The sequence below is a fragment of the Stegostoma tigrinum genome, chromosome 22, assembly GCF_030684315.1.
Source record: "Stegostoma tigrinum isolate sSteTig4 chromosome 22, sSteTig4.hap1, whole genome shotgun sequence".
In the NCBI taxonomy this organism is placed as follows: Eukaryota; Metazoa; Chordata; class Chondrichthyes; order Orectolobiformes; family Stegostomatidae; genus Stegostoma; species Stegostoma tigrinum.
In genome coordinates this window covers 13,622,863-13,649,138 of record NC_081375.1, presented here as the reverse complement: position 1 = coordinate 13,649,138, position 26,276 = coordinate 13,622,863, and the positions used below count along the sequence as shown (strand labels likewise).

At 37.4% G+C, this 26,276-nt stretch overlaps 1 protein-coding gene across 3 annotated transcripts in view; it reads left to right on the top strand.

Moving 5' to 3' along the window:
• Window positions 1-26,276, top strand: part of LOC125463870 (brain-specific angiogenesis inhibitor 1-associated protein 2-like) — an 81,842-nt gene that overhangs the window by 6,821 nt on the left and 48,745 nt on the right. For 2 of the 3 annotated variants that reach the window (XM_059653662.1, XM_059653663.1), the window contains exons 3-4: window positions 1,581-1,625; window positions 3,973-4,059. In XM_059653662.1, the coding sequence (XP_059509645.1) occupies window positions 1,581-1,625; window positions 3,973-4,059 (132 nt within the window). The remainder of the gene's footprint in view (window positions 1-1,580; window positions 1,626-3,972; window positions 4,060-26,276) is intronic. The other variant, XM_059653664.1, reaches the window with a different exon arrangement.

The window sequence follows — 26,276 nt, the reverse complement described above, 5'->3', positions numbered from 1 at the left end:
ACTCAATATGATTAGTATGCTGAATTGTTTTTAGTTGAAAGTCTCCATGATGACAGCTGTAAATAGATCATTTGTCAAATGAATTTATGGTCACACTGCATGCCCTGAGATTTCTCATTCATAATTGTTTCTTTCTCTTTTGGAGAGACTGCAATCAAAATTGAGTGAGCATAACGACAATTGTTATCAAGGAAATTCTTTTTTAGGATTGAGGTGGATATTGAACCAATGTAGAATCACATATGAATTACACATTAGCCAATATCTTAGAACAATGCAGTACAGCGGAGACCATTTGGCCCATCGTGCCAATATTGACTTTTTGAAAGAACCATTCCATTAGTCCTACTCTTGGTTTCTTTCCATAGCTCTGGAAGTTTTTCCACTTCAAGTATTGATCAATTTCACTTTGAAAATTGTCACTGAATCTGCTTGAAGTATCCTTTCAAGCAGTGGAGTCCAGATTGTAACTTGAGAGTCTGTAAGGAAAAGCTGTGAAAATGCATTGAGATTTTTGAGCATCTCTTATTAAACTGTCTCTATTAAAGGAATACAACATCAGTTTTTATAATCCCTCAATGCAAGTGAATCTTCTATCCTTGAGACTCTTCTGTTAAGACTCCTCTGTCTCTGTAAACGCTTGACAGACCTCCTAAACATGATACCTAAAACTGGACATAACACACCAATTGGAGCCTAGGCAGTGTTCTATAAAGGATCTACATAATTTGCTTTGCACTCTGTGCTTTTGTGGTCAGAGTACAGTATCACACAACAGGTAGATTGAGGTCTAGAGCTTTCAATACAGTCCCAGGGTTTACGGATGCGTATCTTAGCTGATGCCAAACAAAGAGTCTATAGCACAGAAAACAATGTCAGTTCGTTTATTTACTTGGATTGATGCAAAACATTTGTATCAAAATCTAAACTGCATGTTATAAATATCCAAGAAAATTGATGACTCTGCAATTTGGAAAGTTCTACTGTTAACAACTAAAATAATAGCATATGCAGACTACTAAAAAAAAACATTTTTGGAGCCCTAGTGAGATACTGAGTTGAAACAAGTGTACAATTTAAATGTTTCCTTTTTGATTTGATTCAGTGTTAGACTATTGTGGTAGCACATTTGCTGGTAAAAATTCCAAATCTTATCCAATTGAAATTCCACTGTTGCTGTGGGAGGTCATTAAAACACTAATACTCAGATAAATAGCAATCTTGGGGCTTGAATCTAAATCTTTCTCAAGATGTTTTCATATTGCCATTGTTTTAATTTGGATTCAGTAAGCAAGCTTTTAGTTTTGATGCTTGAAAATCCTGCTCCTAATTGCAGCCTGGTGGCAACAATTGCAAGTCTATAGATTTTGCAGTCAGGTTAAAGGAGACAGGAACCACTTCCTGGATGCCAGTCTCCTGGAATCCAAACTGAAACAACTTCAATAAAACCAAGTGGCTTCCATGGTAAATTTTTACTGGTGGTTGTAGCTATCACTAGTTCTGCTGGGAACACCATCCTAAATTTTGTTTTTTTTACTGTTACTGTTTTTCCTCAAACCTTTTCTCAAACATTACCTCAGGCCACATGGGTGCAGAGAAAATTTGGATCAAGAAAGCCAGAACAGGTGAGAAATACTACCGTATGTGCAATGAATCACAGTATATTCGTGCATGTACGGGCGTTGCATTTTGTTATTGCTCCACCACCTCATTCCATTACTGATGTTGAATTTTTTTTTAAAAAGCCACACCAGAGTAATGGAGAGTGAAAGTGTGTATTCAGAACTGTTTTTTTTAAACCTGTGATGGGCAATATGCTACTTGCATTTGAGACTGATTTGACAATATGCAGATGCTCCTTATGACAGATTATCTAACTAACATTAAATTCGAGCCCTGAATTTTTGTTTGTGACTCTTTTTATTGTAATGAATATTTTGGTTGTAATTTTATAGTGTAATGTTCAAAGTGTGACGAGGTAAATGGTTGCTGTGCATATTTATCTAAATTACTTTCCTGCTACAAAGAAACCCAAGAAATTCATGTACGTCGTCTGAAAATTCCTGTGGTAAGACTCATCACCGGAGTTGGTTCAGATACCAGGATTGTCTAATTTCGGGATCTTCCAGCCTGATTTATTAGTATGCCCTTAACACATTTGCTTTGAAATTTAGAAAAGTCTCGCTAGACTAGAACCTTTAATATTATGATGTGAAAGTAGACAAGAATTCTGTCTTTCCCTCTAGAAGATCCTTGTCAACCAGTTAGCATATTGAAGGCCTTTGTCTTGGCTAAATTACTGCCAGGCTAAGGAGATTTCATGGAAATGAGCAACAAAGAAGGGGCGGCCCACACATTGAAATTAAGTTGAGTGTGGTATTCCCTTTTTTTGGTTAAGCAGTATAATACATATAAATGTTCATATTGCAAAGTACAAGTGATCTGGAATAATGTCAATACGATTGTACTATCCTGAATTTTCAAAACTGTAGACCTGTGCAGCTAATCACCTGTAATTTCTTCTGAGATCTTTGCATAGTCTTAGTGAAATTGTTTTTGCCATAACAGAAAAGATATGTTTGTCTTAAGTTTTTTGATATGTTACCTTGAGACTGCCATACAAAACTAGTTGAGTTCTTGTACTATGGGATCAATGTTGTTAGCTCAGTGGAAATGAAAGTAATATGTTGTTCCCTTCTCATTCGGCTATAATGGACCATTTAAATCTCTGCATGTTACAGATTTTGGAAATATGTATTAAATTTAATATTTTCTCTTTTTTGGTGTTTTTTTTTAAAAGCTGGTTCTAATTTTCTTGAACTAATTTGTTAAAAATACTATCCTTAATAAAAGTGGCAATATGTATCTTTGTTGTAAAACTGGGATATGTATTGTGAAAGAAAAGTTTGGCTTTAACACAGACAATAACGCAAGTGATACTACTACTTTAACGTGTTTCATCCTTAATATTTTTGTAGCAGTAGATAGTATTTCAGAATTATTCCAGGAGTAAAGCAGCTTAGAAGTCTTTGAAAGATAAAGTCTGCAATGCATCAACAATGAATAAAACTGAATTTTAGAAATGCACACTTCAGAATTTAATTCAGCTTTGTTTTTATTTAAGTTAGATAATTGGACTTAGTTTCCTTGAACAGTATTAAAACTGACACTTCCTGTCTTCATCTTTATTGAGATTAAAGAGAATGTGAAATTGACAATGATAAACAGCAAGCTTTTTGGACCAAATGACCAATCAGTTGTTTTCCTAAATGTTCAGTAAACATTATGTAGGAATAATTAAAGTAAAAGCAATCAAACATCATGGACTATTATTGTAAATGTTCTAATTGAAGCCCATTGGTTACTTCTGTTTATGTAATTCAATTCCTGCTACTTGTCCTTTAAAGTTTATATCCCTGCACAGTGTATCATGAGAATGATCCAGTCAGCCATGCTTATACTTGTGTAACAAAAATCCAAATTACTTTATTTTCTAATTTGTGTATATGATTGACTGTTAGGTGATGGTGAGTATACCAATATATAACTTGTGCTTTGATTTTTATTATTTAGGCTGATATCTTCTGATCAATATATATCCCAGCTACACTTCACAAAACGTATATCAATATTTCAAAGATATAGTTTCTCCTACTGGCTGTTTTGCTGTTATTGCCTTCATTTTCCAGTTTAAGTCTGATAGAACCTAGAAATCTAAATGCAAAGTTAAATAAATCTACCTATAATTTGAAAGATTAATGAAATTGGTTTCTTATTTGGAATTCTTCTGTAAAATGTTAAAATGTAAAAATGTCAAAATTTGAAACCACACCAGACTGATTAAAAGAACTAGACACGTACAAAATATTGTGCATAAATGGTGTGATCTCTGAAACAAGGTAACTTTCGAGTACCCGTGCATTTTAAAGGTCTGATCAACAAATACAGTTTTTTGAAATCTCAATGTTCCAGGTATGACCTTTGCTGCAAAAGGCTATTTTGAGGCCCTAGTGAAGATGGGTGAACTTGCCAGCGACAGTCATGCATCCAAGGAGATGGGTAAGTAACCAGCATTACAAGACTATGAAATGAGTTGCAAGTCTGTACTAGTTGTAAAGGTGTAGCTTTAGTTATGATTCCAATTAATTTGGCAATAAAAAAAACTTGCTTTTATGATTTGATGAAAAGTGGAAGTGCTGCTTTAAAAGTTTATTAATGATTGTAATAATTAAGTGGTGGAACGTATTTGGACACAATTTTGTTTGAAAATATCTACATTATTCACAAGTAATAATCTCCAGCAAGTCTGGTGGAAGGTAAGAACGTAAATTACACAGGACTGATTTTCTCTTGATTACTATTCCATGATCTAACTGTGTGAGAAGTATGCATCATGTGAGGAAAGCATTGGATTTAGCTTTGTCCCTGAAAGATGGATATCTTGCCAGACTTTTGACACTTGTTGCTATATAGGATTGTTAACAATCAATGACTTTCATAGGTATTGGAGAGGTGTTTTTTTTTAGCAATGGAACCATGCCCAGACCTAAATAACTCCCTTAAGATAGGAGGGAAGGAAGGTTTTATGGTCTTGACTATTCCTGTTTTAAAAAAAAAGCCATTCTTTGTATGTAAAGTTGCAGTTTACTCTGTTAACATGCGGCCCCAAATACTTTCCGTATTGTCCTGAAACTTACAAGCTACATAAAAGTAGTTACGCATCCCATTCCCCCAATGAAATTTTAAGGAGAACAGATTCTTAAGATAGTACTTCTGTATTTTTTTTGCAAATTCTTTCCTTGTGTACATTTAATATTATGTATTTTAGGTGGTTGCTATATGAATTCCTTGTAATCTCGTACCTTCCTTCCAAGCAAGCAACCTCGCGATATTTGGGGTATAAGGTCACTGGAGACATGTGACCTGTCTCTATAATTATCTCTTATAGCTTAGTTAGTTCAGGCATTAAATCAGCCGAGTTTTATTTTAAAACTTTATGTCCAATAAGAGTATCTGAGATGTGAACTTCTAAGTTTTATTTTTAGAATACACCAGCAAGATTCTAAAACTTGGAGTATGGAATTTTAGTTCACAAATATTTGATTTTTTTTTCAACTGCAGTTGTCAAATCATACTTTAATGATGTAGCTCATTGGCATTTGCTCTATGAAGGTGATTTGCAATGGTACAACTTACATTAAAACAAACATGAGAGAATTGACCAGTACTTAAAGTGAAATGTGAATTAAGAGTAATTGAAAGAAATATAAATTGAATGTCTGATCATTGTTTATTTGTCCCTAGGATATGGGCTTCCTAGGTAACTCTGCCCATCCTTAATAGCTGTGAGAAAGCGGTGGTCGGCCTGTTTAGCAGTTTTCATATCAATTAATTGTTAAGCCACTTTGGTGGGAAGCTGGGTCAATCACATTGCTGTTTTTACTAGAGTTCAGTGTAAGACAGATGGAGTGAGAACAGAAGTTTTCCTTCCTTAAATGATTATCAGTGAATCAGGTGGATTGTTGACATCTTAGAAGAACTTCATTGTTCCTTTTGCTTCACGGGTATTGGCTTTTTACTCCTGATTTTTAATCAATTCAAATGCTAAAATATCGGACGATAAATTCTAACTTGACTTAGATAATAACGTAATTTGCTTCAAATTTGTTTGACCTTTTTCAAATAATTACTTTGAACTTATTTTAACAAGCAAGTAGTTTTGCTGAAGTGCAATACTCCTTGTCATTATAGTGTGTCTTCAGTAAAGAATTAGTTAACCTGAAATCATTGACATTCTCAATTTTGGGATATGTCCAAGCCTTTAAATAATATTTGTCAGACTTATGTGAGTAGACCAAAGTGGTGAAATTTACTGTGATAAATCTATCAAACTAGAGGGTATTCATGTTGCTACGTGAAATTAATTAATGCCTTGGTATGTGCAAACTAGTATTGGGAAAACAGAACATGCTAAGCAAATCTGGGTAGCCAGTGTTCCAAAACATTGAAGGTCGCACAGTCAAATTTTGACCCAACTAGTTACATGACCTTTGGTTCCTTTGCCCATTTAACCTCATTCTTTCTCCCAGTTCAAAGATATTGTAAATCTGAGGACTCGGATGTATTTATATTCTGATCATGTGAGTGAGAGTGGATGTTGGAACAACTTACTTTTGTATTGCTAACCAGCATACTAGTTTGCTAGTGTAGTTTTATCCCCTGATTGTTTTACTGGAGACAGCATTTGGCAATGAAAAGTTACCTACCTCCCAAGGGGTGGATAGACAAATTAGGTAACAGGCTAACTAAAGGCACTTGGAACATTCCAGTTACCTGAAGCTGGCCTCCGGTGGTAGAAAAGAAATGTCTGCCCTTAAGACAAGATTTGAGGCCCTCCCTGTCTACTGCGTGATGGTAGCCTGGCAGTTGGGGACTGTGGGACACAGCTAAGTTGTGACTCCGTTCGTTCTTTCGTTCTTTTGTTCTTTCTCTCTCACGCGCTTGCGCTCTCTCGCGCTACAGCAGGAAGCAGTTACTTCTTTTTTGCTGGATGGTCGTCTTTTGGCTGACCTTCCACTTTCAAGAACAAAAACAAGGTTGCTGAAAAAGCTCAGCAGATCTGGCAGCATCTGTGAAGGAGAAAACAGTGAACATTATGGGTCCGATGACCCTTCCTCAGAACCCAGTCCTGAGGAATGATCACCGGACCTGAAATGTTAACTCTGTTTTCTGCTTTACAGATGCTGCCAGACCTTTTGAAATTTTCCAGCAACCTTGTTTGTGTTTTTGTTCCTGATTTGCAGCATCTGCAGTTCTTTTGGTTTGCCATTTTGAAGAGCCTGCAAGCCACCCTCAATTGGATTGTGTGTTTGGCCGATTTGTGGAAAGTTACAGCTGTATAATAGCTTCCAATACAGTGTAGGCCTGGGACCCTATTTGATCCCAGTGCTGTAATCCCAATCCCAAAATTCAGATCCTACTTTTGGTCTTTACAGCTAATGTCACCTCTGTGTATTTAAAAATGTTGTTATTCTGTTAAATTTCCCTTATTATCCCTCTTCAATACCCTATGATACAAGTACGTCAGCCTTGATGTTTACTTCCAGTAACTTTTCATTAGTTATCATGTTCTGATAAGGGGGATTTTTTGGGTTCATGCCTACATTTCATCCTCATTATCTGTTGCTTTGTTGCCCACAGATCCACACACTCGTGGCTTCGGTCCCAGACCCCTTTTTGTTTCTCTCATTTACTTGTCCAGTTTAATTGCACAGTCCTTTGCAGGACATGGGGAAGGTAGATTGGAGTGGTTTTTTTTTAGTTATCCGTGACGAGTTGATATCCCTATTCCCAGCGGATAATGAGGATGAAGCATATGTAGATATAACCTGCTGATCCATTTGAGATCATGGTTGGTATTACCAATAATGTGCAGCTTATTTGCCTGCTCAACAGTTATGATGGTTGCTGATAAATGAGCATGTTTTTGATCTGTCTTTTGTATTAAGGTATCAACGAATATATTAGGGGAGTAAGAGATTATGCTGTGGAACCTTTGATAGAGATCCAAGCCTTTCTTTTTAATCGCAACAGCGGTTTGTTTCCTATTTGCACACATACTGTATCACTCCAAGGACTGAAATATGTCTTTCAAGCTTTGTATAAATCAGTTAGTTTAGGCTGCATTATTCCTTTTCTGAGAGTCTGCTGTAAATCATGATTTTCAGTTTCAAAATCTTGCTGTTTTAAAATGATTACTTCTATGTCTAGGTGATAGATGTTCTCCAAACACCACTTGCGCAAGAGAATACATCGTTTTCCTGTAGTATTTCACCTCTATTCTCTAATTATTTTCTTATTGGTATTATGCTCATCCTCACTGCAATGTATGGAATTTTGTAGCAAACAGAATGATGTTTATGCAGGGCCATATTTTGTCTTGTTTGCTGATTTCTTTTGTGTGTTATTGAAATTCCCACTATCACAAGGGATGTCACATTCTGGATGTTCCAGTGTAATGGTTAAACAAAAATGAATTAGCTAAAGTTTGACAGGCAGTTATACTGAATCCTATTTCTATGCATATTCATGGTAATAAACTCATCAGTTTAATGTATTGCTTAAGAATAATGTTACTGCTTTGTGGGCTGCTGCAGTTCTCATCAGAATATAAAAGTAGCTAAAATTGTCCTTCTGAACAGTATATACAATGCTGTCCTTTTAAGCTGCATTCAGAACTTTTTAAAAAAATGTTACTAACCCGATAGTGCCACTTTCATTTTGTAGTAAACACGTTTAAGAAATGACAATATTAACTAAAAAAGTCATTTTCCTTTTCTACATTGCGACTGTTTCGGTGCAATGTCTTAGTCAGTGTAGTTAGCACAGGTATTGTTAAAGATTGACATAATGTATTTTTGCCATAATGCTTAATGTTGCTAGCATCAATAAGATACTGACAGTGTTAAGACGTGCACATCATGTTATGCTTTAAACGTGCATTATTCTGTGATTTAAATGGCCCATTTGGCATTAGGCAGCATGACAACAGGCTGCACTTTTCTTCCATTCTGTTTTAGTTGAAAATGGGAACCATTCTTTAAAAGTTTTGAAGAGTGCGTTGTTGAAATTCTTCACAGTAAACATTGCTGGGAAAAATGCAAATAATTCATCCACTGTCAATTTTTAAACTGGTTTGGGCTACAAATGGCAAGTAACATTTGTGCCACACAAATACCAGGCTACGATCATCACCACTAGGAGACAATCTGGTCGCTGCCCCTTGACGTTCAATTGTGTTACCATCACTGAATCTCCCACTATCAATCCTGCTACACCCTTGACCAGAAACTCAACTGGACTTGCTAGGAATACTGCGGCAAGTAACTCCCCTCCTGACTCCTCAAAGCCTGCCCATCATCTACAAAGCACAAGTCAGTGTGATGGAATGCTTCAGACTTGCCTGCATGGATGCAGCTCCATCATTACTCAAGAAGATTGACACCATCCAGGACAAAGCACCCCTCTTGATTAGAACCACCTCTACAAGCACCCATTTCCTCCACCACTGAAGCTCAGTAAAAGCAGTATTCTATTGATACGATGTACTGCAGAAATTCACCAAAGATCTTGAAACAGCACCTTCCAAACCCACAATCATTTTTATCTAGAAGGTTGAGGGCATCAGATACATAGGAACACCTCCACCTTCAAGTTTCCCCTCCAGGCCATTCACCATCCTGACTTGGAAATATATTGCTGATCCTTCACTGACACTGGGTCAAAATCTTGAAATTCCCTTCCTGGTGGCTTTGTGGGATCAACCCACAATGGTGGATGGTACCAGTTCAAGGAGGCAGCTCATTACCACCTTTCGAAAGGCAACTCAGGATGGGCAATAAATGCTGGCCAGTCAGCGGTGCCCACATTCCACAAATATTTTTTAAAATTAATATCTTGAGTTGTCCTTATGTATATTTAAGACTGAGAGAGATTCTTGATCAATGGAGGAAATCTAGGAGTATTGGCAAAAGGCAGGCAAGTGGATTAAGGAATCTAAGATCAGCCATGACCCTATTGAATGGTAGAGCAGACTCGAGGGCCTGAGTAGCCTACTGTTCCTATTTCTTATGGTGTTTAATACAGTTGCACCTATTATATCTTCTTATTTCATTTTATTGATTTCCCTCTATTTGTAAATGGCAGTATTGGTAGTTGGAAGAAAGAATTGTCGTAGACTCGTAAGATTTTTGGAACTGATGTTGCAACGTAAGCAATATCTTTGATCAATGAAACCAAAAAACTGCACATGTGGAAATTAGAAACAAAAACAAATTGCTGGAAAAAATACAGCAGCTAAATTATTCTCTTACTCAGGACAGGAGCTTAAAAATGTGAGTAAATAAAACATTTCCGTAGGCTTTGCTTCAAAGCTGTCAATATGATTTGGGACTTTTATATCTTTCTTTGCTGTGTTGATTAGGGCATGTTTTGTAATGAAAGTAGTAACTGCTACCAACAGCTCTGTAAATTGTGATTGGAGGGTGAATAGCAAATAATCGTTAGATTTACGGTTAATGAAGGTCTGCCTTTATGTTGTGGGTGCCATACAAATATGTCACAAACAGCTGGTCCCTAAGAGGAAATCATGGAGTAAACTTGAAACACAATGGTGAGAAACAAATTATTGTGACATTTTAACATTGTTTGCTATTCTCAGCAAGAACAAAAAGGACTTTTTATCGCAGGATCAGAAGGTCAAATAAGTAAAAGAGTGATTAATTTATACCTTCATCAGGTCTCTGAATTTTTTTTCAATTGGACCATAGGTTAAATTTTTAAAAATAGTTTCAAATGAATTTGACTTGATTGACAGTATGTAGAAACTTTAGACTCTGCACTTTACAACAGAAGTTACTAGATCCAGCCACTATTATAGAGACATACAGTCGTAAGAGGCGTACAGAATCTTTCAGCCCATGCCGACCACGTTTCCCAAATTAAGCATGATAAAGTCGCCCTTAGGGTCCCTTTTTACATCTTTCCCTTCTCACCTGAAACCTGTGCCATCTAGTTTTAAACTCCCCTACCCCAGGGAAAAGATCTTTGCTGTTCACCTTATCTGTGCTCCTTATGATTTTATAAACCTCTAAATGGTCACTCCTCAACCTCCAACGTTTAAGGGAAAATTGTCCCAACCTATCCAGCCTCGCCTTATAACTTGAACCCTCCAGTCCTGGTAACATCCTTGTAAATCTTTTCTGTACCCTTTCGAAGTGACTAGAACTGTACACAGTACTCCAGTAGTGGCCTCACCAATGTCCTGTACAGCTGCAACATGACATCCCAAGTCCTATACTCAGACCAATGAAGGCAAGTTTGCCAAATGCTGCCTTCACCACCTATCTGTGATGCCACTTTCAAGGAACTATGTACCTGATCCTAGGTCTCTTGTTCAACAACACTCCCAGAGCTCTATCATTAGCTAAAGTCCTGCCCTGGTTTGTCCTTCCAGAATGCAGTGTCTTGCATTTATCTAAATTAAACTCCATCTGCCACCCCTCAGCTCACTTGCCCAGCTGATCAAGATCCTGTTGTACTCTTAGGTAACCTTCTTCTCTGTGCTACACCACCAAGCATATTAACCATATTTCCTATATTCTCATCCAAATCGTTTATAGCAATGACAAACAACAATGGACACAGCACCGATCTCTGCAGCACACAGCTGGTCACAGGCATCTGGCTCGATTAAACAACCTTCTACTGCTACCCTCTATCCCCTAATGTCAAGCAAATTTAATATCCAGTTGGTAAGCTCTCCCTGTATGCCATGTGATCTAACTTTACTCACCAAGCTGCCATGTGGAACCATGTCAACACCATGTAGACAAAGTTGCTTTTGCCAGCCAAGTTATTTTTTTGTAATATTGAGGTGTATTACAGAATCATTTCTGAGTAAAGCTGATCACCAACAATTTTGACTGATGGTGCAGTTGAAATAGTTCAACTTACTTTGACAAAAGTTGCAGCATCAGATCAGAAGTAGTGATTCAAGTGGGTGCACGATGTCTATTTGCTAGACATTTTGCATTATGATTTTCACGTCTGGTTATTGGATATCTCATCCCCCATTGCTGGCCATTACCTATGTGTTGAACATTTAGTTTCTCCAATCCAAAACGGGAAATATTTTCTTAATCGTTCGTTGGGCATTTATCCCAGTACATCCTGTAAACTCAATCTGATTTCATGTAACACATTGCATTCAACAAAATTCTGTCAAAGCATACTAATTGAGGGGTGGGAGGGAAATCAGCCTCCAGTTGATGCATACTTTTGAAATCAATGTTAGGAAGCAGAACTATTCCATGGAGATCCCTTCAGCCAACATTATGGTTGCTTTCCTTTCCATACCATGTGCAAATCCACAGGATTCAAATACTTTTACACCAGGGACAAGGGGATGGAAAAGACTGAGATGTATCAAAGACAAATCTTACAACATTTGAAGTGAACCCTAATGGGCAGTAAGTGCAATCACAGACGAAATGTGGAAGCATTTTCATTGCTGAAGTAATTTGAAAAACAGATTATTTGCAATGTAAATAAAATACAATAGTTTTAACTCCGGATCTAGTTATTATAAACTAAGGATAGCCAATACTAATTCCGGGTGAAAAATGATCTAACTTTAAACTGTGTAAGTACTGTCAAAGAAAAATGTCATAATTTTAAGATTTCTGTGTGGCAAAATAGTAGACAAGTTTGTGTAATGCAGTTTTGCAGCAGTGTCCCTCAGCAACTAATTTATTCAGACCATGCTGTAAATGAGTATACTGTGACTGTATACAGTGAACCCATTGCTAATGTAGCCACCTTCTCAACATAAACTGGTTCTTGTTTACCATGTTTATCACACACTCACACTGGATTGATTGGAAAGCAGACTGTAAGGGGTGAATATTATTTTTGTAAGTAATACATTATCGCTTTGGGAAGCATACAGTACTTTTCACACTGACCCTCCACACATCCCACCCAGACCCATCCCCCTATAATCCACCTAATCTAATCATCCCTGAACACTACGGGCAATTTAGCACAGCAAATCCACCTAGCCTGCAAATCTTTGGACTGTGGGAGGAAACTGGAGCACCCGGAGGAAATCCACACAGACACAGGGGGAATGTGCAAACTCCACACAAACAGATGCTCGAGGGTGGAATCGAAACTGGATCCCTGGCGCTGTGAGGCAACAGTGCTAACCACTGAGCCACCGTGCCGCCCCTATCGAGTCCCATTTTCCAACATTTAGCCCATATATGGAAAGAATGTGTTCCCAGTTTTCCCAAAACACTGAGGATTTTTGTAACTGTTAGTCGTGCAGAACACGCATGTTGTTTTACCGAGATCACATAACTGAGTGTTTATTTTACAGGGTCATAGTGCGTTACATCAAAAGATTGAGTATGAAACATTAAGCTAGCCCTGACAGTTGGCAGTCTTTTTGAATAGATGGATTTATGCACTCCTTATGTTTTACACACTTTTTTTTCTGTCTAACGGTCATATAAGATTTCTTTTTTGGCAATTTTCAGAGCTGTTCTTTGTCGACCTAGCTAATACTATTACCGAACTCTTCTTGATGTGTGTTCTTCAGAAGCCTATCCATTCCTGACTGATTGACTGAGCATGAAGGCTTTGCGTTTCTTATGCTCATGGCATACCACATTGCAAATCTCACTTTTTTTGGAATGGAAAGGTACATTCATTGCAAGACAAATAATAAACAATGTAGCTGTATATTAGGAAAAATACAGTTTCACAATAATTTAAACACAATGACAAATGTTATTAATTACAGTTTCTCGAAGTTCCTTCTTCTGAAGGAAATTAAAATATTTAATTACTGGCCTAACAAGTGTTTTGTTATCGAAAAGAAAATTGTTATATTGCCATAATGAGTTCATACCACAGAACCATACCTATTTTATTGATAATAGGATGTGCAAATAAGAATTTACATCACAAATTTCAAAGTCATTTCAATTGACCAGAACAACAAAGCAGAAACAATTTCCCTGTGGCCCAGCTCTGTTTTTCTAGGCCTGTTTATGCCATATGAGTGAAATCAGTAGCCTAGGGGCAAGTCATACTGTATCTGTTGGCAAGCATGGCCTCAAAGGAAGTGGCTAAAATTACATGATTCAATAATTAGTATCTGCATACTTATTTTTCCATCTGTCCTGAAAATCTGTTTCATATCTGTTTGAGAACCTCGCAATGAATAAAGTAATTAATGGCTTTGGAAGTTTTGATCAAACCTGTTTCACACACATTCCTAGCTAAATGTGCGTTCCGTTGGTGAATGATTTGTGGATAGTATAAAGATGGCATCCTTCAGATAAGGTAGCGTACCCATAAATAAATCTACATCATAGACTTGTAGTAAGGGATTTTGTTATCTTTAGTAATTTCCATTTAAATAATGTTTTATTAATGTGCATTATAATATCCCAAGACATCTCACATGTTCATTTATAAGACATTATATGATACTGATTTACTTAAGAGATCAAATGACCAAAAGGTGCAACTTTTCAACCCACCTAATCTTGGTCAGTTTAATTCTGCTTGGTAATTGGTAGCTATATTTTCTCTGCACTGAAGTAGAAGGCAAAACTTGTCAAACATTTAGTTGCTTTGCAAAAGCTGTAACAAGACTCAAATCTTGCATAATTCATGTTTCGCAGGGTTGAAATGTGAATTATTTTGATTGTGTCAGGGATGACTGTTGGAAGAGCTCGTAGGTTTGGTACAGCAGGAAAGATTCAGAGTATACAAATAGTGTGTTGCAGGACATAGTTCAATGCAGCTGTGGTAATCCAAATCTAAATTGTTAATTATTTGTTCTTAATTGTTATTGGCTCTCCCACTATTTCAGGGATGATGTCTGTTCAGACTTTAATGTTTCTGCCATGGGCCTTCATGTGGCAAAGCAAGTTTGCCCTTGATCCACCCATGTTTGGGATCTCCTGCCATACATACTCACGAGGTAATGGAAGCAAAGTGCAGGAGTGACTCCAAGTGTGAGTCAATTTGTTGAACATGTTATCACCTTTCTGAACAATTTATAGCATTCTCCTTCTGGTCATTAACTAATACTATGTGCTTCAGGTGAGCTTCAGTGTATCTTTTGAAACAATTTTCTTGGTCCTTGCTCCCAAAAGAAAAATTGATCATTCTTAGGGGACTTGAGGCTTGGCTGTAAGTCTGATGTATGTGTGGAGTGGAATTGTTGTTCCCAAGCTAAAATATTATAGATGAATAAAACTAGATTCTAATACCTCTGACATATTTGGATGTGAGAATTTGCATACTACATCAATGAGAAATATTATAGGATTCAACCTTTGCTTTATGATTGTGTAACTTTTTTAAAAGAAGCAGTGCTGCATGTTCCTCTGAAACAACAATTAATTTGAGGAAGATTTTGAAGCAGCAATGCCTAAACACAAAGAAATAGGCATGTTGTGAGCAAGGCGATTATGTGCAGTTGTCTCATGGCCTTGTCCCTCCTTCTCTGGAACTTCTTCCAGCACCACACCCAGTCTCAGACTCTGTCATTTTGACTCCAGCCTCTTGTGCACCCTGCACTCCCAAAAATTTGTAGTTGTGCTTTTGTCTACCTGGACTAGTTTGCAGTAGAACCTCCTCGTTTCTATCTGTTGTAAAACATCCCTTTTCATAGCCAACTTTCTTGCGCTAAAGCTTATGGTCATTCTTCACCTTTTTCTATTTGGCTAGATGCCTAGTTTCTGTTAAAGTTACCTTTAGCAGCTTTAACCTCGGTAAAAGCAAGTTGCGATCATTAAAAGTTGGTTTGATCTTTTACTGGTGGAGGTTCTCTGACATTCCTGTGCACTTGTAATTCAAGAAGAAGCCATTTTGCAAATGTCATTATTGTCGGAATGTAGCTGTGTGCCTTTCAAACCTTAGGGATAAGCTTAATGATAAAATACTACTTAAGTTTGTGCTAAACCCTTTAGAGTTAGGCGCACATCTCATAAGAGTTAGAGTTGTTACTGATGCTGGGTTGGTGAAGTTGCCGGAAGGATATTATTATAAATGCACCATAATTTTTTTGTTGTTCCAGCAGGAGCTGTATGCCCATGGAGGGAATTTCATAGATGAATTTTGACTTCCAGTTGTTTTTGTTCCTATATTTGAGTGAACTCGTGAGCTTATTTTGGCATATGACGTGTTCTATCCACTGGATGTATGTCCATAACAACATGTTTTTGAATGCAATGTTTGATTATTCAGATTTTTTGAAGTTTCCAAAATCTGTGTTCCTTAAGTAACTGGTTGAGTACAGTTTATTTTGAAAGAACTGATGATGAAAGTGAGTATTGTAGGAAAGCTACCATGGTTTAAAGCTACTCATTGAGAGCAGAGATGCAGGAATGTCGTGACATAGACACCAATAAACAAATTAGATTGGTGCATGAATAAGCTATTTCCCTGTAGCTGGTGTGTTATTTAGCAATGGGAATTGCAGTACAGTTATTAATGTCCCCTTCGAGACTTGTGCATTCTGTCAATGTTGCTCCATAACAAGGGCATTTGCATCCAAAGTTATTTTTAACAATCAATATGTGGGATCTTTTGCAACCACTGTGGGGTTGGGGTAGGTAATGGGTGAGGGGGGAGTATTTGCAATAATTTATGTAGATGGACCCATCTGTCATTTACAATTGAATGTTACAGTCCTTGCCATACCTTCACGAAATTGTTAGTGTAACCTATACAGTGTTCTCACCACAAATTCAACAATTTGGAAAAGAAAAATATGAATCATGCTATAAATATAGAATCAAGAACTATAATTTCATTCAGTGAAGCCTAAAGTATCAAATTTCATTTTGGAAATCATTTGTCCTTGAATAAACTACTGTTGTGTGTGTTTTCTATGTATTCTTCTGTCCTGATAACTGACCGAATAGTTAACCTATTTGTGAAGTTGGTCTTGTGTTTGCAGCATTGAGGTAATTGGTTAACTGAGTACATATTGCACAGCAATGTTTCGAATTCATAGCTGCAAGATATTTTGATTTGTTTTAATTCCCCATAAAAGTTGAACAATGTTTTTCCCTTTGATCCACTTTTTTTTCAAATTTCAGTCCAACATCCATGAAGTTTGAGAGGCTGTGTTTTTTCATTTGACTTTTTAATTATTTATATTTAATAAACAAAGCAGAGAGTGCACTTGACCCTGGTCAGATCAGCTTTTTGCAACAAGTTACCTTCTTAGTGAGGCCAGAATCAGCCTCTCACATCGTAGTTGTAAAATTACTGATCTTGCATGACTTGTAGATTTGCATCTAAGCTGGTTATGCTTTGTGAAGTTGAACTGTTAAACACTTGGATTACAAAGTTATAAAGATACGAAGATGAGGAGGTTACTGTGATATATATTTTGTGTAGCAGCCTTTCTAGAGCTGGCTGACTGATACTTGGAAGATATTATTTCCGAAATAATTGATGTCATATTGCTATTTGAGAGCTGAACATGTTTCAGTGATTGTCTGTTTGAAAAATAATTGGTAAAACAAATCATGAAGCAAAGGGGATCAGTGTGACTAAAACACTGCTATAAAATATTCATTATTCCAGACACTGCAACTGGTCAAGGATTACAAAATATTTAGTTTCATTTTAAATGATTGACTGACTGGATTTGTTTTTCTTGCTGTATAGAATTCCCTTTATAATGGGAGGGGGAGGAAACTGACGTGGTGAAATATAATTGTATAGTTATGTTGTGTAAGTGGTAAACAAAGTTTCTTTGCCTTTCTTCTTATTGAATGGGCTGACTAAATTACTGTATTTACCATATTGTGTTCTTTACCTTAATCTAATTTGGCAAAAGCATAAATGATCTGATGACCAATGGCTTATTATATTTTGCAAGAGTCTTATACAGTACAATAAAGCTGCCATAGTCCTAGAAGACCATAGGGCTGTGCTTTCATAAGAGAGAGTGATGACATTTGGGGGTTTAACCTGAGAGGTCACCACGCCTCAGGTCAGGGCTGAGGTCAAGAAGGTGGGACCTTTATGGTAACCTCAGTCAATATGGGAATTGAACTCATGCTGTTGGTGACATTCAGCATCATAAACCAGCTATCCAGCCAACTCAACTAACTGAACTGCGTATACTATTAGTAGAGATAACATAAATGAAGGCACAGTTAGAAAATTAATGCAGAAGTGATTGTTCTATAGTAAGAAGGTACTTTTGAAGGTCCCAGCCTTGTGTGGCATTAGAGCTTCACTTACAAGGAACAACTGATCATAGTAAAGATTTGTCCCTTTTCCATAATGATGGTGATGCCAAATCAGATCTGGTCAGAATGAGACAGTCTTGGGTACTTTTATCATCTGGATAGAGAATAGTAATAGTGAAGATATCTAAAGAATAGGTCTGTGCAGTTTTGGGTCAAATCTGATGAGTAGTATAAGGACAATTTGGAAAGGAATGGGGCAGAATTAAAATAATAACTTGCAAAAAGTTTAGGGGCAGAATGATGGCTCAGCTGTTAGCACTGCTGCCTCACAGCGCCAGGGACTGGGGTTCAATTCCACCCTCCGCTGACTGTGCAAGCTTCATACAGACATTCTCCCTGTGTCTGCATGGGTTTCCTCCATGTGCTCTGGTTTCCTCCCACAGTCCAAAGATGTGCAGGCTACGTGGATTGGTCATGCTAAATTGTCCATAGTGTCTAGGGATATTTAAGTTAGGTGAGTTAGACATGGGAAATGCAGGGGTTGGGGAATGGGTCTGGGTGGGATGCTGTTCGGAGGCGTGGCGTGGACTTGTTGGGCCGAATAGCCTGTTTTCACACTGTAGAGCTTCTGTGATTTCTGTGATTAACTGCATTAAAAAGGAAAATGTTTTTAAGCATCTTGTTATCATGGATAACTTATATATTTTTGAAGGGATTTCTACCACTGTCCAGAAATTATATTTGTTTCCAGTATTGTGCAGCACTTTCTTCCCTTCTATTCCCATTTATCATTCTCTCTGCATTCTACAAGCAGTGCACATCATTGGGCCAAGTGTCATAATTTCACTGAATCTAAAAGTAAAGTTTCTCCTATCTTTTTTTCTAGTTGAATTCTTCTGGTTTAGCTTCTTGCCTTTAATAATGCTTTACTCCTGCTGTGCTTATGTGCTGTAATTTGCACAAGTCACTTCAAAACCTCAGTTGAAACAGTGGAAGTATGAGGATAGTGTTAGCACTCTGTATATTGCTGAAACTCCTGTTTTCCCCCTGTTTTTCTCTCTTTTTCTGACCTTTTATTGCTACACACAGTCTGAGACAGCAGGTTTGCAATGATAAAAACAAAATCTGCTTTAGCCTTTTGCTTTCAGATGTTAAACTTGGCACACACATTTCATTCCAGTTCCCATGTTAACCAATCCTGTTGTTGGACTTGGACTTGTGGTGGATCATATGACTCTCTCCAATACCCCATTTTACTCTTAAAGAGATGGTTTAAAACATACCATTTTAAACTTTACATTTATATTAATCCATTCAGTAAAATGAAATCATTCCCTTCAGAGTTCTATTTTATCGGGCACAGCATTGAGTATGTGTGTTTTACATATTACCAAAGTTTCAGGCTGTACTAACTGAGAGAATTTAGTTTTTCAAGGGATGAAATGACTAACTAAATCATAATTACTGCAGTAATTGAGAATTTTTATAATTCAAGAAGAGTAAACAGTATCTAGGAGCATGTTATACTGAATTTGGCTGAAGCATTCAGAAATTCCCTTAAAACTCAATGGATTATCTGAAGTGGCACACTGGAGAAAGGAGCGGTCAGCAATCTAACCTTCATTTTTATCAGCATTGCAGCTGTTGGATTTTGAAAGAGCACATATCACAAACCCTGCTTTCAGCTTCCGTATAGTTGTAATGTACTGTATAAAATCTAATAAGTATTTGTTTTAAATGAAACTTCTTTTCAGTTAATACTGAAGGTATTTCTGTGCAGAGATAATTCATTTCTGAGTAATTCATGACATCAGGTACTTGTATTGAGCTATTTGATATTCAAACTGACAGCAATGTTTTTTCAATAGCCAGCTTATTTTCCCAGATTTGCTATTTGACTGAGTGTATCATTATAGTTCACAATGCAGTGAAGCACATGTGAAGTAGGGCTTGCACTAGCCTCAAAGCATCTCTTTTCATTTTTGTTTTAATTAGCGTTTTAGTATTACTGTTGATAAGAGTGACGACATTTTTATGCAGCAGTACTCCGGTTAGCCAGGCCAGCCTTTCAAATTGTGTTGATCTCTTAATGATCTCAGTTGGTAAATAAAAATTCCATTGGGGGGCAGATATTGAGATAAGGGCATTACTGGCACAGTTTATTGCCCATATTTTGTTGTTCACTAAAGAATGCTGGTGAGTCATCACCTTGAACTATTGCAGTCCATGTGGTGATCGTATTCCCACCATGCTGTTAGATAGTGTTTGAGAGATTTTTATTCATTTGCCGACTTCGGTAACTGCTGTATTTCTGTAATGTCTTTGACATATTAAAACATCACCAGGTATTTCATAAGAGCGTCATCGATCAAAAATGAACATTGACCCCTATGAGATATTTAGGCAGTTGGTCAGAAGGATATGCGTCAAGGGACAAGTGGTAGGAGGAAAGAGAAGTAGAGAGGAGGTGAGGTTTGGGAAGGGCTCTGGCAGCAGAAGGCATGGGTACCAATGATTGTATGATCAAGTAACCAAAGTTGAAGGACTGTAGAGATCTTGGGATGCTGGAGGGGTGAGGCCCTAAAAGGAGCTGAACCAGGATAAGAATTTAAAAATTCAGGCATTTCTTAACCAGGAATTAATATTGGTCAGCCAGTATGGGGTTGTGGAAGAAAGGGACTCGTGTGATTCAAGATCTGGATTGGAGTGTTTTGGTCACCTCAAATTTAGAAAAATGAAAATCGGGAGACCAATAAGGGTGTGTTGAAATTGTGAAGCTTAGAGGCAGCAAAAGCAGAAATGAGTGTTTCATTAGCAAATGAGCGCATTGGCAATTTTTTGCCGATTATGTTTCTTTGGTGTCCATTTGCATTGTAACTTCATTGCAACAAAATCGCTTCAGTATAATAGTACAATCCATACATGCTGAGAATGACAGCACAACACATTCCATTAAGGCAAGGAGAGCTATTTCATCTGAGGAGGCAGTCTCTCAACTTTTGGGTTTAAGATATGAGAGAATAATTGCAGGTTAGTTTCAAGCATGGTTTAAGAAGTGCTCAGATGGTTTGTTTTAATTATTTGAATTGCAGTATTTATTTTAAAAATCATCTTAATGAAGCTGCTAAAGAATTAAAGTATAACAAGACACTATTTGTGAGGGCAGATCTATATCATTTTTAATTCAGTACAAACAATGGCAATGAAGTCTTAGAAAGTGGGAAAGAAATAATGGGGCAGTAAATTAAGGCACAGAGTGCAAATGAGGGAAGAAGTTGTGCGATCTAGAGGTGGACAGACTTAGCTCTGGCAATGTTGGGTCATTGTTAAATCAAACAAAATCTTAAATTATGTTGTCAAGTCAGCTGTGTTTTAAGTATAAGGTTGTGTTGATGTGGTCACACATTGCTCTTGGCTGGCAACATCTTACGTATTCAGTTCTACTCAGTCAAACATTATATATATATATATATATATATATATATATGGAAGCAGTTCAAAGAGGCTCCGTAAGGTCGATTCATCATTTACTATGCTTCATCCTAAGTTTAGCACTTGGTACCTTTTTCTGTTTGCCAGACCTTGCTACATTTTTTTTCTGAACCACTGCAGAACTTTTGTGACTTCATGACCCGTAACTGGGGAGATGATGGCCTCGTGGTATAAATGCTAGACTATCCATTCAGAGAACCAGGTAATGTTCTGGGGACCTGGACTTGAAACTTACCATTGCAGATGGTGGAATTTGAATTCAATAAATATCTGGAATTAGGAGGCTAATGATGACTAGGAAGTCATTATCAATTGTTGGAAAAACCCATTTGCTTCACTAATAACCTTTAGTGGCTGAAACTGACATCTTTACCTGGTCTAGACTGCATTGTACTTCAGACCCGTAGCAATATGGTTTATGCTTGACTGCCCTTTAGTCAATTAGGCGGATGGATAATGAACGCTGGCCTAGCTAGAGACATCCATATCCCATGAAGGAACAAAAAAATTAATAAGGTTAACAAGATTGAAGTCTTGTATTTGGTGATTTACTGGGATTTAAGCTATGTTCCATTTGCTGAACAAAAGTGTTTTAATAAAAGCCTAAGAGTCATATACTCCGTATGTATAAAACAGAATGTTGTCATGAATCTAGTTTATTCTGAATTTGTCAACATTTAAGTACTGCTACTATCTTAAATTCTAATTTAGCCATGCTACCTCTCTGTGAACCTAACTGCCTGGCAATGGTGAAGTCTAGATTCTTTGCAGTGTTGTGAGAGCTCTGCCTCAAATGTCAGCCATAGATGTGTTTGTAAAAGGCCACAATCAACTTTCACTTATTGTTGCCTAAACTGTAAATCTTGCTTTAGTCTTAATTAAACTATTTGCTTACTGATCTGAAATGCATTTTCCTGAAGATTTCTTGTAGTAATATTGTGTGGAAGTGAAATGTTTACGGATGTTTACGGATGCTTACATTGGGAAAATGTTCAAGTGCTTTTCAATCTGACCTGGTGATCCTATAGGTTTTAACTTCCTTTTTATGGAGTTGGGTTATCTGTCAAGGTGGGTTTTTCTTTGGTAGCAAGCGAGACCTATAATGTGACAGACCAAAAAATGATCCTGATTAGAAGAAAGTAAGACTTACATTTACCCTTGGGTTTGCAAATTGGTAATCACTTGCTTCACCAATGTAGTACAGAACCAGTTCTGTTAAAGTATAACACACTGCAGTGTTTGAAACTCTACAGCTCGACTAACACCAGCAATGTAGCAATCATTTTTTTGATTTATAATAGAGGGACCTACTTTCTAATATGTTTCACAATCTATTGTTGAGACCTGTGTTTATCATTTATAAAACAGATGGTTTAGACTCTTGTATAATTGCTGTGTGTGACACATTGCTGTGCATGAGGTTCTGAGAGATATTACAAAACTGCAATTCTTTCAGTCCAAAGAAATGTAAGTGTTGTAAGAACACTGCAGTACATGCAGCTTAGAGATGCTGTAAAAGATAGTTGAAGTTTTGAGCTCCTGGATTTTATTTAGTTACCCGCTCATTTGGGTACTTTTTTTGGGGCCCTTGTTTCCTGTAAAGACTCTCTCTTGATAATAGTGCAGCTGGCAATCAGCTTGGAGTCAGCAAGACAATTTCCAAGAACCTTTTTATTTTTGTTCTAAATCCCATTTGATTTAATGCATTCATGTTGTTTATCTGGCCTGTGTTGCTGTTGAATGAAATTTCATGTGGGGAGCGAAGAAATTTCCTGTTGAGCTGTTTTTGTCTGTTCAGCATCTCCGATCCCTCTTGCTATGGTGTAAGGAAGTCTGGGATAGATAACTTTCAGTAGAGTCATACCAGACTTGATTGTTAATTCTGTTTCTGTCCACAGATGCTTCCACACCTGCCAAGCTTCCTTAGCATTCTGTTTGTTTCTTATTTCAAGCATTCTGTTTTATTCTTGCCTACGTTAAATAGGTGCCCAGTATATGGGCACATGATCGATCTGACCTTGAAACATCTAGGATCTTTGGGAAGAAAGCTTTTAGGTGGTGCAGTAGTGTTACATCCATAATTTCCCAAAATAAATGAGAAGTGAGGGTGGGTGGGAATGATTGTACAATTTGGGCACATTTATCAATTATCATGTTGATGTTTTAAAAAGGAATTTTTGAGTCTTTTTACATGTAAAAAAAAGTACAATATGCTCTTGGATTTCCAACAGAGAAGATTTTTAAAATCCGGATTAGAAAGGATATGCCTCATTCTGTTTCTCTTTTATTGAGGTTTTAGGACAGTTTTCTGAGTGCTAACTGGTGAAAACACTTTCTTACATGTCTTTATAAGGTAATGATTTCTGTTGTTAAAATGAATGAGACGTGGAGCCTTGCAATTTGCCAGATATAGATGGTGTGATGTCAGTAGTATGCTGTATCCTGATTTTCATTGGGGATTCCAGTCTGCAGAAGCCACTACAAGAACTGTCAAAACAAGCTTAGTGAAGAAATGATATGTAGATGCTAAAAGAAATTTTAAGATGCCATTCACCAAAATGGCAAGAAAGTGACAGCAATATTTTTACGGAATTGTAATTCCTCTCAGACTGCTGGAATATGAAATGATTCTGACACTTTCTTGTGGGTTTTTTCTTGCACCCTTTGAGATTCCACATGGAACTCATCCTTTGCAAAACAGATTTCCCTTTAAGGGAAATAAGGTGGAAGTAGAAATAATGTTGCAAAATTCTCTCTGAAGCTATGCCTGAAGATCTTGGGGATATACGTAATTTAAATACATATCTTGTACATGCTGTGCATGAACACAATTCTCTATAACTCTAATTGAGCAAGCAAGACATTCTATAATTGGAACTGTGCTTTCAAATCCCTGTATTCATTTGCTGAACTGATCAGAATTTAGTGTAACCATTAATGAATCCAGTTTAGCTCAAAACATTAATTACTGTTGTGCACTTTTTTTATTGAATTTATCATTGATGCTGATGAAGAGGAATTTGCACTTCAGTTCTAATTAAAAGACTTTTTAGACTAATTTATGAGATGTGGGTGTCACTGGCTGGCGAGCATTTATTGCCCGCCTCTAGCTGCCTTTGAGATTTGATTTGGTAAGATCATGGTGTGGTGTTTTTACCAATATACTGAATGCATAATACTGCATAAGTGTACCAGGTTGCTTAGACTGCAGTTGTCCACAGCAGTTCTGGGAGCAATGGCCTCATGCAACACATCCAAATGTGTATACAGCTCTTCCCTGCTCAACCACTATTAATATCTAATGAAAACAGGCGGCACGGTGGCTCAGTGGTTAGCACTGCAGCCTCACAGCGCCAAGGACCCGAGTTCAATTTCCGCCTCGGGCGACTGTCTGTGTGGAGTTTGCACGTTCTCCCTGTGTCTGCGTGGGTTTCCTCCGGAAGCGCCGGTTTCTTCCCACAGTCCAAAGATGTGCAGGTTGGTGGATTGGCCATGCTAAATTGCCGGTAGTGTTCAGCGGGGGGTGGGTCTGGGTGGGATGCTTCAAGGGGCGGTGTGGACTTGTTGGGCCGAAGGGCCTGTTTCCACACTGTAGGGAATTTAATCTTAAAAAGAAACGCATTCTGTAATTGCACATTTCTTCTATAGTCAGAAAAGCTAAGTTTCACAATCTTCAAATATGCCCTCAGAATGTGCTACCTTAATGATAAAATGCTCCAGGTTATTCAAAAATAGATGGACTAGTATTGAGGTGCAAAACTTATCCATGATGCCCCACTGACACTGAAATTCATTTAACTGTTCTAGTTTGTGCAAGCTTCTTGTGATGTAATCTTTTGCTGACAGTTCCTAGATTTCAGTGTCTCAGCAATTTGGACTTGACTAGCTGGGGGGGATTGTGTAGTAGAAAAGCAGTTTTCTGGTATAACAGTGGCCACAGTTTGTGGCTAACACCATCTCCAGTGCTTTGGCTATGATCTTTATTATGTTCAAAGTATGATTTGTGAAATTTGATAGAAGTTACCTTCATGCAGTTCGGATTCCAATAGTAGGGGTTGAAAGTCCAAGTTTCCACAAGCTCTTGTGTCACCACAGCTATGTTTATTGGAAGTGCAAAGTCACCTTTCGTAGTGCTGACCTGACTCCTTTTTACATTTGAAACACTCCACCGGGCGTGTATATCACTGTTCAATGATGATTTGTGAGCTACTTTTAGAGTCACAAATAAGAGCACACCAACTAGGGACCTTAGAACATTTAAGAAAAATGAGAATGTTGAATAGTTTTGGCTGTATATTGTCTCAAAAAGTTCAATTTCAAAATTCAATAAATGGGGAAGTTTATTCATTTAGTAAACAGAATAAATTCCCCTGATTTGCCCTCATAATGTAGCTACTGGAAAAGCAGTTTTTCTAGTTTACATGGTTTGCAGCTGCATACTCTGAATCAAGTTCACTTGAGGTCACATTCTCCGTATTTGTCTAAGAGTAATCCTTTACTGTCTGAACGCATAATAGAAAGACAGGATTGGGCTGAAGGAGGATGGATGTAAATCAAGAGGGCCATGATCACACTTTCTGCAACTTTAATTGTCAGGTAACTGAGGCTGAGGTAAATGAGGTAAGTGCCATAATGTCATGGCATCATGAAATGGATTTGGTGGACACTAGGCATTATAGACTGTTTTGCTCACAATCCTGTTTCAGAGCTTTATCTCCTTTATTTCCTCAGTGGATGATTTGGGCTCTGGGTCATGCCAATTCTCTGCTGATCCCTTCTGTTGTGCAAGACATCATCCTGTAGGAGGAAGAGCATGGTTTTTGGGTTTTGTGCCTGCTATAAATAATAGCTAGAGCTATATGGAGTCTGAGAGATGTATGTGTAATGCTAACATATTTGTGAGTTGTGCAAAGGTGGGGTAGAATGGAATGTATCATTCTGAGGCATGAGATTTTATTGCTTTAGATTTCCAGTGGTTGGGTAAGGCTGCGA